Raw genomic sequence first — 15,752 nt, forward strand, 5'->3', positions numbered from 1 at the left:
TTTTAGATTACAGATTGTACTGAATCCTAATGTGCATTGAGCAATTACCTGTATTATTAAAATATCAATTTAAATCTGTATATAATCCATTCTGGATAATACAAGATATAGTTAGCCCTGTTTTCACATGCCACTATTTTCATTTTCTTCCAAATTGTGGCTCATACACAGACAAATGGAGAAAGAGAGAGATTTGTTTATACTGGAACAATGATAAGTTTTTTGGCATTTGGCCTCTGTACACCAACACATTGGCCTGTTCCCTCATTAGTCCATGACAAACCAAGCAGATTAAGGTCTAGAGTTGGTTCTGAATGTTACATTTGCATTTGATAGCTGTTCAATGGAATACTCAACATGAGATCCAAAATAGTCTCTATGCAAGTGAAACAAGCCATCATTAAGCTGAAAAACAAAATAAACCCATCAGAGAGATGGCAAAAGCATTGGAAGTGGTCAAAACAATAGTCTATAACATTCTTAAAAGAAGGAATTAATTGACAGGCTCAAGCCACACCAAATGGCCTGGAAGACAACTAAAGTGGATGACCACAGAATTCTGTCATTGGTGAAGAAAAATCTTTTACAACATCTAGTCAAGCTAAGAATATTCTTGGAGATAAGCATGTCATTGTCGAAGTTTACAGTCAAGAGATGGCTTCATGAATATAAATACAGAGGCTTCACAACAAGGTGCAAACCTCTGGTAACAATCAAGAATAGAAAGGACTATTTAGACTTTGCCAGAAAACACTTATAAAAGCTAGCCTGGTTCTGGAATAAGATTCTTTGGATTGATAAAACCAAGATTAACTAGAATGATGGGAAAAGTATGGAAAAGGAAAGGAACAGCTCATGAGCTGAAGCATACCACATCATCTGTCAAACATGGAGGAGGCAGTGTTATGGCATGGATATGTATGGCTACCAATTGTGTTTATTGATGATCTGACTGCTGATAAAAGTGTAGGATGAATTCTGAAGTGCGTAGGGCTATACTCTCTGCTCTGATTCAGCCAAATGCTGCAAAACTGATAGATCATTAATTTGTATTGCAGATGGACAATGACCCAAAACGTAGCAAAAGCAACCCAAGAGTTTCTCAAGGCAAAGAAATGGGATATTCTTCACTGACCAAGTCAGTTACCCTATATCAACCTAATAGAGAATGTTGTTCACTTACTGAAGAGAAAACCTCAATGGTTAATGCCATATTTTTGCCAAATCCTTTGAATTAAAGCTGAAAGTCTTCACTCTCATCTTGAGCGTTTCATTTGAAATTCACTGTGGTGGTGCCAAATGCCAAAAAACATATAAGAATTTTCTAATCAGTAAAACAATTGTATTTATATCACAATATAATATTGAATACATGCCATAGTTGAAAGTCACTTGACTTCAGAAAATGTTCTTCACTGAGGTGCTGATGGTATTTAAAAAAAAGGTTTGGTTTGTCCACTGACAGATTAACTAAAAAAAAAATAAGATTCCTAGGTAAAATAATATTTTATATCATTTTCTAACCCAATATTGGCAGCTATAGTTTATTTTCTTGTAATATTTGCATGAGTTTCAGTATTAATTACACAAATGCAGACCAATGAAAGTCTATGGAGATTCTCAGTTATCCAGGTCATGGTTGTTCCAAAAGTGCTTTTTCAGGAGCAACTGGTCTTTCTTGTTTTCCTTTGAAGACATTTTGCCTCTCATCCAAAAAGCTTCTTCAGCTCTGACTGACTTCCATTCCCCACCATCCAGCCAGAGCTGAAGAAGCTTCTTGGATGAGAAGCAAAACATCTTCAAAGAAACACAAGGAAGTCCAGTTGCCTCCTGAAAAAGCACCTTTGGGACATACCAATGAAACATTTTTTGTCTATCACAACATTGGTTATTATAATTACAAAGAAACAGAATAGAATAACAATATTCTTTTCAGTTATACCATTTAAGATTCCAGCTATGAGACCACTATCTGAATACTTTATTCTTGTCTGCCTTTTTTGAAAACTATGGTTCTGTTAATGTTTCTTCTAGATAGAATGTATATAGAACTGCAGATTTGAAGAAATTTCAATTCAATTCAAGAGACTGAATTTCTGAACCTGTTAATGAATTCTGTAAAGCATCATTTTTATAAGTTTTGACAAATTCATCCATGGACCACATCTATAGAACACCATATTAAAGCTTTCCCCAATCTCCTGGGAAGCAAGAGGAAGGATCAGGGTAAACATAACAATTTATTCTGTTGTAGGAAAATTAAGTTATTCTATAATTTTTATAGACTTTTTAAAGAAAAGTTGTTGCTTATATTTATGAACTTAGTGCCAAACTTACAGAATGGGGAACTAGTACATAATGTTTCAAGAGTTAAGAAATCCAGGACAGCCTCAAGGACATTTTATGTAAGCCAACTAGAGAATACATGTTTGAAATGAACACAATGAATCGAAGAGAAAAATTGTTTAAAATACTTGAAAAAAAATTCAGAAGCAAATAAACACATGCATATGGGAAGAACGTTCATGATGTTTCTTACTTTGCAGCAATGTGAGAAGATCTGACATATATATTCTTGAGTATATCGAGACTTACTAAGCAGTGCCATGAGGTGGGGAATAACTGTAGCATCCTAGAAAGTCAGAAAAGTTAAACAAAACATTTAAATAAAAACATCACAGATGTAACTACTTTGTGGACTTGGCACAAAATTTTATTCTATATTGCGGTTCAGAAGGAAGCAGTTTGAGGACTGCAAAGTTGACTATTAATTTACACACAATATAAACAAAGATTTATCTACAAACATTGTAGAGCTCTGACAGTTTAGGAACCTAATCTAGCTAGTATTACAGGATACCTTGAGTACTGATACTTTCAACCTTTTTTTAGAATGGTTTTTATATACTTTCTGCATTGCTTAGAAATATTTGGAAACAGAAATTGGTAGACCAATTAAAGATTCAAATGTCAGCAAAAACCAGAGGGGCTCTTATTGTTATTTCTTAAAGGATATATGTATGTATGTATGTATGTATGTATGTATGTATGTATGCATGTATGTATTTGATATTATTAATACTTGTCTGTAAAATTTCTATTAAATGTTATATACACCTCATCAATATACATAATGTATTATGAATGACAGCTTTCTGCTTTAAGGAGCTAATCTCAATTTTCATTGCTCATCTAGCATGGTGCCTTTTCAGAAAACAAAGAATTTTGTAAAACCTTCTTTTCGGAATCTATTCAAATTACATAATCAGTGACCCAGAAAGTCAAGCACAGGGTACCAGTGACTATAGTAATTAAAGATGAGCAAACTGTTCCATACATGAACCACTCAGCACAGGAAACAGTTTCAGGTCCACACATGGAAGAAAACAGTGATTCTTTGGTCCAGGAAAACTGGAGGACGGGAGAAGGGAGAAAAGTCAAGTGCAATGGGGCAGAGGAAAGAAAAATGAGAAGGCTAGGGGAGATCAGGAGATGAGTGGCCAGTAGGGATATGCTGCTTGGAACATTGGCAACAACTGAGAGTGGGAAGGTGTAGATAATATGCAGAACAGGAGGGGAAAGAAAGTTCCAGAACCTCCAATCCGTTTTCACTTATATATCTTAAATCCCCATGATTTATCTCCAGCGAGCTAAATTCAGTTGAACAACTTCCTCAAAGTCTTAAGTTTCACATTAAAGGGTACTTCCTAAGAAATACAAGAATGGTAGCATGTACTTGGAGTACAAAATAAGCAATACAAACTGCAAAATATTTAAGACACTTAGGAATATTTCACAGTATAAGACTGCAAGCCTGTCTTGAAAGTCCCATGTGGGGCACTTTCCTACACCGGCCCAGCTAATCAGCTGATGAAAATGATCACTTTTCTGTAAGGACAATGAAAGTCTCCTGTGAAGTAATAAAATATAATAATAATTATAATATTACTTTTATAACATGTGGAGTTTTCTAAAAGTATGTTCATTTCACTATTAACATCATTAATCACCAGTCAAATCAATATAATGAATATTATTCACATATTTCTCAAATGGAGAATATAATAAAGTTGTGTTTGCTTCTCACACAACAGATGATAGTACCAGCATGTGATTCTCAGAAAAAATATTAATCTGATTAATTTGCCTTTGTATCTTGAAATGCAATATATAAAACTCAAACTTGCATACTGTAAGCATCCCAATTAACACTATAAATTCCAATTATTTTGTGAAGCCAATTCTCACACTAACATAAGCCGTCATCTGTAGTGGTTTTATGACTGTAAGTCATAAAAACTCATAATGAGTTTTTAGCTTGGATAAATTGCAATAGTTCTAATTTCAAAGATTCTAAATTCTCTCACAAACACACATGAAATAAAACGTGTATGCAGGCTGAAAAGAACAGTTACTGCCTGTAACTTACTGAATACAATAATTCTTCAGGAGTGACAGGGCTGGTGAAAATAGTACGAAGACACCTGAGGCAAGCTTCAATGAATTTAAGATCTGGTGACAGTAACCCTGTAAATAGAAGTTTAGATTCTTATTCAGTTCTCACAAACTGTGTACTCAAGAAATCAATGAAATAATGGAAAATTAGGTACCTTGCAATAAAGCTGGTATGATATGGCAGTCCAGTAGAGATTTAACATTATTTTCTGTACCCATTGCAAGGCTTCCTAGAACAACTGCACATTCCGTTTTCAGCTCAGTGCTAGAGTTTTCTTGCTGTAGCAAGTATAGCAACCTACATGTAGAAATACAACTGTTTAAGTAAGATCACAAAAAATAATTCAAATAAAGAATCCTTCTATACATAAAAAAACAATTATATCAAGTGGAGAAATGCTAATGGACAGGGTGTTACACAGAACCCTACCTGGATTCCATTGGATAGATAAAAAAATGAGAACATTATATCCAAAACCAATGATGAAAAACTGGAATTACAATGGAAAGCTAAATAGCTTGTGTATAGTTTAAATTAGCAGTACAAGGTCAGAGTGAAGAGCTATTCTGGAAGTAATGGGCAATATACTTTTAAAACATGAGCAGCAAGAGAAATTCACAGAAGTTGACAGAAAACTAAAATAAATATGGAAAGAGATGCAATTTATTTTAAAAAGAGCTTTAACTATTAGTACAACCATGGAACAATTAAAAGAAATGTGTTAAAATCATTGGATAAAAAGTTAACTATAACAGAATAAAAAAATAAAAAATAGAGTTGTAAATGTATCATGCAAAAAGCTTATTTACGGTCTATTTAAAACGTCTATTAGAAACAAATGCAAATATGGTCTATTTAGCATGCCTAATCAGAAAAATGACACTGAGGCTTCCGGTTCCGGGTCGCGGCGGTGCGGTCAAGTTAAGGGAATTGTCCCTTTGCCGGCAGAGTTTCCTCTTTCGGTAGACCCCTGAGAGGGTTGAAAAGTCGCTCGGGAGGAGCGACCACGGTTGAGGAGGCTTCTCGGATGGTTGCAGAGGGGCGGCGGCGTCCTCTGTACTCCGAGTATCTCCTTTGGGCTGACAGAGTAAAGATCGGTCAGTAAAATGGCTGATCATTTAGCTGCACCGACCGTAACCATAAGATCACCTAAGCAAACAGACCCATCATGGAAGATTCGGTGAGACTTTTTTTTTTACCTCTATTTCTTTTTTTTCCTGTGAAAAACTTTTTTCTTTGGAATTATTTTCCTTTTTGATGAAGTGGCGTTCTAAATGGGAGAAGAGAAGCTTAAAATTTATTTTTGTTCTAATGGTTGATTTTATTTTTGGATATCGGGGAGCCTCAAGAAAGTTTCTCATAGAGATTTAATACATTATATACTTGGAGAATATTGTTTTCTTTTATTTTTTATGGTGTCCGGAAAGACTGAATATTGGATTAACTTTGATTATTTTCCGGGGGATATCTTCAGGTGAAACTACTTATTGTTCTTGCTACTCTCTTTGCTTGGAATCTGTTTTTGGCTTTCATTTAGTACAAAGGAAAAAGACTAAGAAGCTGGGAGGAGATGGATATTGATTGATTGCTTTTAAATATAGTCTCCCCCCAAAAGACAATGATTTCAAATATGATAAAAATGGAGGAAACCTGTTTAGAGCTTATGTATAAGTATATCTTGGACAAAATTCTGGAAAATATGGAGAAGATAATTGCTTGCACAAAGGAGGTTTCGTTATATCGACAAGGTAAAGCACAAGTATTAAATGAAACAGCAGTTTATGTTCAAGAGACTTCTCAGTCCACTGAGATGGAAGAAGCAAATTCACAGTTGGATTATTAATTGATATTGGAAAAAAGATTTGATATTAATGAACAAATGACCTATAATAAGAAAATGGAGGATTTTACCTTAGAAGGACAAGCTGATTGGCAGACACCATTTGACTCCCTGATAGAGAAAAAAATCTTTGGAAGAAGAGCAAAACTTGACTAAAGAGGACGACACTAAAAAAATGATTCCAACTAAACTTTATGCAATCTTGAAAAAGATGGGAAATGATGTTCTGCCACAAGCTATTCAGAATAACTCTTATATTAACCCAATAAAATGCACAATGGGAATCTCCCTCTTGGTGTGTACAATGTGGCAGGCGATAATGGGAGAGTTATTTGCAGAAATAGAGACTTGACTATGGAAACTTATTTGGAATAGAAAGAAACCCAAAATAAGATATAAATATTAAATTTGAGATTATAATTATGGGTGGTAAAGGTTTTACAGTGACTCAGAGTGATTTGGATTTGTCAAAAGGGAGGCCATTATGGAATGATTTAGAACTCAATATTGAAAATTAGCAAGAATAAGTCTTTCTTTCTTTTTTCTTTTGATTTTTTCTTTTGGATTAATAGATTATTTTTTTCTCTTGGTTTATCTATGTCTTTTTTCTTTGGTGTAAATTTTTTTCTTTTCTTTTTTTTCCTTTTCTTTTTTTATATGTTCTTAATATTAGAGATGATGTAATGAGAAAAGGATTGAAATGTTGGAATAGATGGAATTAATAATTGGAGAATTATTGAAAAAGAATAGAATACAGGTGAGAAATATAAGAATCTAGCTTCAGAATCAATATCTTTAAATAAGAGAATATTTGAGGCACCTGAATAGTAATATAAATATGTTAGTTTAAGATAAAACATTTGAAAAAAATTAATAAGCGTAAAACAGGATCTCTGGGATAGATAATGATTTTTTGTTAACCTTTATTGATTAACGAAATTTACATGCAGCGATATGTTTAATGAAAATTTTTTTTAGAAATGTATCAATGAGATTATAATAATTTAAATAGATAGAGAGCTTCAGTCTACATTTAAGCGTTTAATTTAGATGTAGCGATATATTAATGAATGATTTGGTTTTAGAAATATATTAATTTGGTTATAATATTTCAAATAAATGGAGAGCTTTAGTTTAAGTTTAAATGTGTGAAAAATTATAGGTTTGTACAGAATAGATATTGAGCTGTTGAAAATTTGTATTGATTAATGGAATTTATGTTTAGATACATTAATGAATGAATTTATTCGAGAAATGTATCAATTTGATTATAATATTCTATATAGAGAGGGAAATTTTAAGAAATATTGTTTGTATATTTATAATGTTATTGTTTCTTTTTTAATGGACCACAATATCTCCACATTGGTTCTTAAGCCTTGTTGGTGTAAAATGGAAAACTAATAAAAACTGTTATTAACGAAAAAAGAAAAATGACACTGAAAATATCAGAAAATTGCTGAAATAGTTTGAAAATAAAAATTACAGAAAGAAGACATATTCCAGTTGCAGTGGAATACTGAGTCAAGATTTTTTAATCATGATTTGTTAAACAACTTGTGGTAGCTCAGTTTGTGCATAATACCAAGTCATAATGCAGGGGTGTCAAACTTAATTTCATTGAGGGCCGCATCAACATTGCGGTTGCCCTCAGGGGGTGGGTGGGTGTGGCCAAGGTGGGTGCAGCCTACTGGGTGGGTGTGGATGAGTGGGTATGGCCTACTAGGTGGGCATGGCCAGCTCTACATTGTTTGCGTCAAGGGTGCCTGTGGGGACCTGGGCAGGACTGGAACAGATCTGAGGGTCTCTGGCAGAAGGGAGTGGGACCAGGGCAAGTGCCAAGGCATGGTCCACTGGAGGAGCCTCACTGTTCCTCTCAGGCCATGCAGGGGGGGGCTGAATGGTGGTGCGGGCTGCCCAGAGCCCTGGGCAGCAGAGGTCAAACACCCAGCCTGGCCCTCGAGCACCCGTGGCACCAAGCCCAGCCCCACTTCCCCAAGGGGGCACCCAGCTGCACTTATCTCCTCCTCAAGGCTGCTGCTGCTGTGCTTGCTCTCCTTAGCCAGGTTGCTCATGATGGGTACAAGGGCAAAGTCAGAGGGAGGCCCATTCCCTCTCGATGGGAGGAGACCTGGCTTTGTATCCAAAGCAATAAGATGGGAGACCCCCAGGATAGGCCAGGAGGGGGCAAGGGGATGATGAAAAAGCAGCAGGGCAGGACTAAGGCAGGACTTCCCTCAGACCCTCCCTCTCCTTTCCTTCCTTCCTTCCTTAGTACAGAGTGGTAGGAAAATATTTGAGATGGGGGAGGGAGAAAAACAGGCAAGAAACGCAGCTGGGGAGGTGTCACCCTTTGTTCCTCACAAAGAAATACACCATCGCCTGGAAGTGGCCAGCACATGGCCCTCACCTACTTCACATATTTGGTTTGGTGGCTCTGGGGGAGGGGATGCCATAAGCAGCATGAGAGTCAACGTTACCTGCACAATGCTGGCGCTCTCCTCACACCGCTGAGAAGTTGAGCCGGGCAGTGTGAATCGAAAAAGAAGCGCAATGCCGCCCAGTCCCCAGCCTGCCTGGTCTCGGCAGGCAGCGGGACACTCTCCTCACAGCGCCAAGTGGTTGTGCCACGCAGCACGAATCTAAAAACAAGTGCGAGGACACCCAGCTCCCAGCCTGCAGTTTCGGCAGGCAGCGGGGCACTCTCCTCACAGCACCAAGAGCTGAGCCGGGTGGCGCAAATCTGATGAGAAGTGCAATGCTGCCTAGCCTCCAGTTTCAGCAAGCAACAAGGTGCAAAGCTGGCGAGTTTTGCACCGCCCGGCTCAACCTCTCGGCGCTGTGAGGAAAGCGCCCCGCTGCCTGCTGAAACCCCTCCCCCAGAGCCCATCAAGCTGGATATGTGAAGTAGGCAAGGGCTATTTGCTGGCCACTTCCAGGCGATGGTGCATTTCTTCATTCCTCACAAAGCGTGACACCTCCCCAGCATGCACCCAGGGACGGGGCCGATGCGGCAGGGGCTGGTTCCTCGCTGTTTCCAGATGGCCTTATGGAGCTAAGACTGAATGCATTTCAGCATAGATGGCCACCACAAAATTGTACATTGGCTCTCGACCGGCTTGGTCCAGGGCCAAGGCAGAGGGGGCCGTTCCCTCACTGTTTCCAGGATGGCTTTGCGGGCCCCATGAAACCACTTCACAGGCCGCATCCGGCCATGGGCCTTGTGTTTGACATGTCTGTCATAATGGATGGCTTCACATATACCAAAAAGCCGTAAGCAAACTACATTTTTCCCAATCAAAACTCTGACATAATTAGAGATAAATATCATGGAAGCAATCAGGTGAAACTATTTTTGTTAACTAGTAACATTACAGAGCCTCACAATAATTGTAAATATACCAAATAATAGCAAAGCATCTAAATGTGATACATCATTGCACTTTTAGCAGATTATTTAGAATCAAAAGTGAAGAATCGGTTACTTTGTCTCCATGTTGTTAAAAACTTGTGTTAAAAATAAATAAGTCCAGCTCTAAGAATTCCACATACATAAAAAGTTTTTAATGCAATAATGCAACTTTCCTAACATCATTTTTTAAAAAATTACTTATTGTTTTAACTTTCAGGATAGATTTGGCTTATACAAAGGATTATAGTGGAGGGAAATACATTCATTAAATGAATGCATTATATAAGAAAAAAGAGCTGGATGTGTTTATTTTAAACATAATGTTTAATCCCTGGGAGGGCAATTTTGAACATGAAGCGACCAACTGTGGAAAGCTATCTTAGAAACACAGATGAGGCAATATCAGCTTCAACTCATTTGTGGGCTGAACTCCCACATATTCAAACTCTAACGGAAGTCTGTAAAATATATTCCTGAGAATCAGTTTTCATGCATAAAGAAAAATCCTTGAGCATAGGCCAACTCTGTTTTATAAGTTTTTTTAATTGAAATAATAATTTATTTTGTCTCTCAATTTCTTGCCTACACCACTATATTGCAGAAATAATGAGCAGAGTTTTTCTTTTAGTTTTATCATGGGTTGTTCAAGTTATTATAGAGCTTGTGAACCTACATGATTTTTTTACAAGCATTCAGAACAGTAGTCTGCAATCTCTACATAGATATTTATTCTCTTTCCTGATTAATTGCAACTAAGTAATGCAGTTTTAAGTGCTACTACAGGTAGTTTTCAATTTCCCCATGTTTGTTTAACAAGTTTGAAGTTACAACAGCCTTGAAAAAAGTGCTTTATGAATTGTACTCACACTTATTACCACTGCATCACCTTAAGTCATGTGATTGCAATTCAGGTGCAATCAGGTAAACCAGGTTTATGACTGGTTGCAGCACTCTGCGCTTATGTGATCACAATTGCTACCTTTTTAGCTGGTTTCCAACAAGAAACATCCAAAATTGACAGTTATTAAGCAGAGGGAGTTCCAGGTAAGGAGCATAGGGGTGATGCAGGGAGGGTGGCGGAGGCTCTGGAGTGTCCAGCACAGATTGCATAGAAATTGGGGTAGAGTGCTGCAAGCCTCAGCCGGACCCCCCTGGCCCAGCAGTGCTTATGTCTGCAGGAGTGCTACAATTTCCCCACCCACCTATGTCCTCTTCTCGTGACTCAACACAGTGGCAGCTGTTGATGGCAACAACAGGATTGCGGCTGAAGTAGAGGCCCAGGAACTCTAGCAGTATCATCCAGCTGCCACAGCCCCAAGGTCTAATTCAGGTCTACTGCCACTGCCCCTGCCCCTGCAAAATGCTGTTCAAGCTAACACTGCTGGCCTTCACTACCTCACACTATTTTCCAAGCCACACATTCCATTCTTTCCCCAAGCTACACAGCCCATTCTTATGATCCTTTGGATCCTCTGGTTTTCTCCAGGTCTTGCAAAAAGCACACTACCTGGAAAATGAATGGTGCACACAATTTGGAGAATAAGGTCTTTCAAAGGACCATGAAAATGGGGCTCCTACTATTCTAGACAAACTGGGCCTTTTAGGCTTAAATACTCCTTTGTACAACTGGATTCTTGATTTTTTTACTAACAGGCCCCAATATGTGCGAGCTGGAAAAAATATTTCTAACACCATTTTCTTGAGCACAGGTTCTTCTTAGGGCTGCGTCCTAAGTCTGCTGCTGTTCACCCTGTTGACTCATGACTGTTGTGCTAGATTTGCCACCAACCATATTGTAAAGTTCACAGATGATACAACAGTAGTGGGCTTGATTCATGAGGACAATGAGGGTGCTTATCGCAAGGAGGTTGAGGATTTGGTGAACTGATGTAAAGAAAACAGCCTAGTTTTAAATACTGGAAAAACCAAAGAGATCATTGTCAATTTCAGAAAAGGCAGGCACAGCCACACTTCTCTGTGCATTAATGATTCACCTGTGGAGATGGTTACCAGCATCAAATTCCTGGGTGTGCAGTTAACAAGTAGTCTGGCTTGGTTGCTCAACAGCAAACACTGGTGAAGCAGGCACAGTAGTGCCTGCATTTTCTGCGTCGCATGAGAAAAGCACATCTTCCTTCCCCCGTCCTTACCACTTTCTACAAAGGGACGATCGAGAGCATCATGTCATACAGCATCACAGTCTGGTTTGGAAGCATCACTGCTTCAGACAGGAAGGCGTGCAGAGAGTGATGACGGTGGCTGAAAAGATTATTGGCAGTTCCCTCCTTTCCACCCAGGACATAACACATAAGTGTTGCTTGAGCAGGATTCATTAGATGGGGCGTTGTCTTACCTGAACGCCTTTTCTCAGCACGGAGATGGAGAATCCACCAATGGGTTTAGACTGTATTCCTGCCCAATCAGATCTAGTCAGCCAAAGTTGCCACGCCCATCCTGGACCATAGAGATCCCAGTCTTGACGCGAGCGTAGCCATTGACTGACAGCAAGACATTGTGGCTCACAAAAAAATTAACTAACTAACCCTAGCTCTGAGAACCTACAAGGGTGGGAGTGGATTCTCCATCTCCGTGCTGAGAAAAGGCGTTCAGGTAAGACAATGCCCCTTCTCCAGCACTGGAGATGGAGAATCCACCAATGGGACATACCAAAGCCTACTGTCCCTGAGGGTGAGTAGTAGACTGGTCCGGTGTGGCACTTTGATGTAAAACTTGTTGGAGAACTCTCCTACCGAAAGAAGCCTCAGCCGAGGCAAAACGATCAATTTTGTAGTGTTGTATAAATGGAGATGGCAAAGTCCATGTAGCCGCCCTGCAGACGTCCTCAATGGACGTCTGGGTGGCCCATGCCGCAGAAGTGGCTGCACTCCATGTAGAGTGGGCCGTGACCCCTCGTGGAGCTGGCAACGACTCAGCTTGATATGCCTCAGCAATGCACTCCCTGATCCACCTGCCAATCGTGGAGGAGGAAACCTTCTGCCCCCTGGAGGAAGAATGGAAGGATACAAAGAGGGCTTCCGATTTGCGGAATGTCGCTGTCCATGAAATATAGTACCTAAGTGCCCTGCAGACATTCAGGCTATGCCATTGCCGTTCCAGCGCATGCAATGGGTTGGGGCAGAAATCCGGCAGCACTATTTCCTGGGACCTATGGAACAGAGTTAACCTTTGGGATGAAAGTAGGGTCGAGTCGAAGGACCACTCTATCCTGGTGAAAAATGCACAGGTCATCCCTTGTAGAAAGTGCTGCCAATTCTGAAATTCAGCGTGCTGACGTGATTGCCACTAGGAATGCCACCTTGTGGGACAGGTAGCGGACGTCGCACGTCCTCCGCGGCTCAAAGGGAAGCTTGGTAAGAGCCATAAGGACCCGTGGTAGTTCCCATGAAGGGTACCTGTGTACCATAGGAGGCCTGGAATTAGAAGCCCCTTTAAGGAAAGAGCGAATTAAGGGATGATGTCCCAAGGACCCCACCGAGTCACAGGTGAGGACCGTGGAAAGAGCAGCAACCTGTCTGCGCAACGTGTTTGTGGCCAGGCCCTTCTCTAGGCCCTGCAACAGATAGTCCAGAATATGTGGAACCGTGAGTTCCAAAAGTGATAAGTGATGGTCAGAGCACCATGATTGGAAATTCTTCCACGTGGCCTCATATATCCGGTTTGTGGAAGGACGACGGGAGGCCTGGATGATAGTAATGGCCCCTGGCGAGCAGAGCTCCTGCGTTAAGAGCGAACGCTCAAGTGCCAGATGGCTAACTGGAGCCATTGGGGGTCCAGATGAAGGATGGTCCCTTGACTGAGAGAGACCCATTCCGGAGGAATCCGCCCAGGGTCTGCTAGGGAGAGATTCATCATATCGGCGAACCAATGCCTCCTTGGCCAATAAGGGGCCACTAGGAGTATCTCCGCTTGCTCCCGAAGAAGCTTGCGGATTACCGCCGGGATAAGAGGTAGAGGAGAGAATGCATAAAGCAGACCCTGAGGCCATGGGCTCTGAAGAGCATCCGTCTGCTACGCCCCTGGAGACGGGAACCGGGTGAAGAACCGAGCCAGCTGAGCGTTTCTCGGGGACGCAAAGAGGTCCACAAGTGGAAGGCCGAAACGGTGACAGATCTCGCTGAAGAGTCTCGGGTGAAGGCACCACTCCGAGTGATCCACCATGGCTGTGCTCAGGAGGTCGGCTTGACTGTTCGCCTCCCCTGAAATATGATCGGCCCTGATGGAGGCCAGATTGTGTTCTGCCCAAGAACCCAGTAAGAGCAACTCAGTCAGTAAGGCCCAAGATTTGGTGCCCCCTTGGCGGTTCACATGAGCCTTGGCGGCCACGTTGTCCCGAGGACCAGTACGTGACACCCTTTCACCAGACTGTGGAAGTGATGTAGGGTTAGATATATAGTTCTAGCCAATTTATGTTGTGGCACAGGTCTCAGTGAGACCAGCAGCCCTGAGCCCACTGCGAACGCAGGTGTGCTCCCCAGCCGAATAGACTGGCGTCTGTACTTATCACTATCCGATCTAGTTCCCTGAAACATAATCCTCTGAGCATGGCGGTTGATCGCCAGTACCTGAGAGAATGCACCACCTGTGGTGGGAGACTTGTCCGTTGTTGGGAGGAACTGAGGTTCTGTCTCTGAAATGGGAGCATGAACCACTGTAGTTCCCTGGAGTGAAGCCTGAACCAGGGAACGATTGCTATGGCCAAGATCATTTTGCCTAACAGTTAGGAAAGACTGACCAATGTTACTGATCGCCCCCGTGTAATTTCAGGATGGAATCTCTTATGCCGTTTTGGCGTTCCTGGGACAAGTACACCCGACACTCCACTGTGTCTATAATGGCCCCGAGATGCAACAGTCTGTTTGTGGGGACCATGTGACTTTTTGGAAAATTTATGGAGAACCCATGGTCTTGGAGTAGTGTTACCACCAGTTTAAGGTCCGCCTTTGCGGACTGGATAGAAGATGACTGGATTAATATGTCGTCCAAATAACAATGCACTCTGACTGGTATCATTCATAAATGAGCTGCTAGTTCCGCCAGGATTTTGGTAAAGACCCTGGGAGCCAAAGAGAGGCCAAATGGGAGCGCCCTGTATTGGAAATGGCACCCCTTGTATGCAAACCTTAGAAACCGGCGGTGAGTGAGAGAGATGGGGATATGAAGATAAGCTTCCGTAAGGTCGATAGATGTGAGGAAGTCCCCTTTTCTCATGCTTTCCAAGATGGAGCGGAGTGTTTGCATTTTGAATTTGCGGTAAGCCAGATGAAAATTCAGACCTTTGAGATCCAAAATGGCTCTCCATCCCCCTGACGCCTTTGGAACAACAAAGAGGATAGAATAAAATCCCCGACCTCTCTGGTCCACCGGTACCGGTTCTATGGCCTGTATGTTTAACAGATGTTGAACGGCCTTCCTCACTAGTCTCTTTTTTGTTCGGTTTCGCAGGTAGGGGCAAGAGAGAAAACGAGCTGGAGGGTTGGAAATGAATTCTAGGAACAGACCATGATGTACGGTGTTTAGTACCCACGTGTCTGTGGTGATGGCCTCCCACTGGTGGGCGAAGAGGGAGAGTCTGCCCCCTATGGGAGGACTCGTCAGAGAGTCACCTGGATCGGTGGAAAGGTCGGCTGTTCCCGCGAAAGGGCCGCTTTCCCTGAGATTGCTGTCTAGGCCTGGTTGTCTGTCTGTCAGGTTGTCTCTCCTGCCTGTCCTGTCTGGCCAGAAAGAAACGCATAGGTTGGGAGTAACTATACCTAGCTCCTGCACGAAATGACTGTTGCCTTTGGTAATAATTTTGCCGCTTGTCTGGTCTTTTAATGAGGTGATTAAGGACCTTGTGCTTATCCTTATTCTCAGTTAAGTAAGGATTTAACGCATCCCCAAACAACTTACCCCCTTGATATGGAGCAGCCGAGAGGCGCCATTTAGACTTGGCATCTGCCTGCCAGTGCTTCAGCCACAGCATCCGGCAACCAGTCACGTTAGAACCATAGCGCTGGAAGAAAACCTGGCAGCCTGAAGGGTGG

The 15,752-nt window shown here is 41.2% G+C and overlaps 1 protein-coding gene across 5 annotated transcripts in view; it reads right to left on the reverse strand.

The window, feature by feature from the left end:
* The window catches only part of ARMC8 (armadillo repeat containing 8), a 78,637-nt gene that overhangs the window by 26,745 nt on the left and 36,140 nt on the right, over positions 1-15,752 (reverse strand). For 3 of the 5 annotated variants that reach the window (XM_039356413.1, XM_039356414.1, XM_039356411.1), the window contains 3 exons: positions 4,611-4,753; positions 4,430-4,527; positions 2,540-2,632 (listed from right to left, as the gene is read on the reverse strand). In XM_039356413.1, coding sequence (XP_039212347.1) covers positions 2,540-2,632; positions 4,430-4,527; positions 4,611-4,753 — 334 coding nt within the window. The other 2 variants (XM_039356416.1, XM_039356415.1) reach the window with 2 other exon arrangements.

This window comes from Crotalus tigris, unplaced genomic scaffold (genome assembly GCF_016545835.1).
Source record: "Crotalus tigris isolate CLP2741 ecotype Arizona unplaced genomic scaffold, ASM1654583v1 scf7180000018824.943158, whole genome shotgun sequence".
Taxonomy (NCBI): domain Eukaryota; kingdom Metazoa; phylum Chordata; class Lepidosauria; order Squamata; family Viperidae; genus Crotalus; species Crotalus tigris.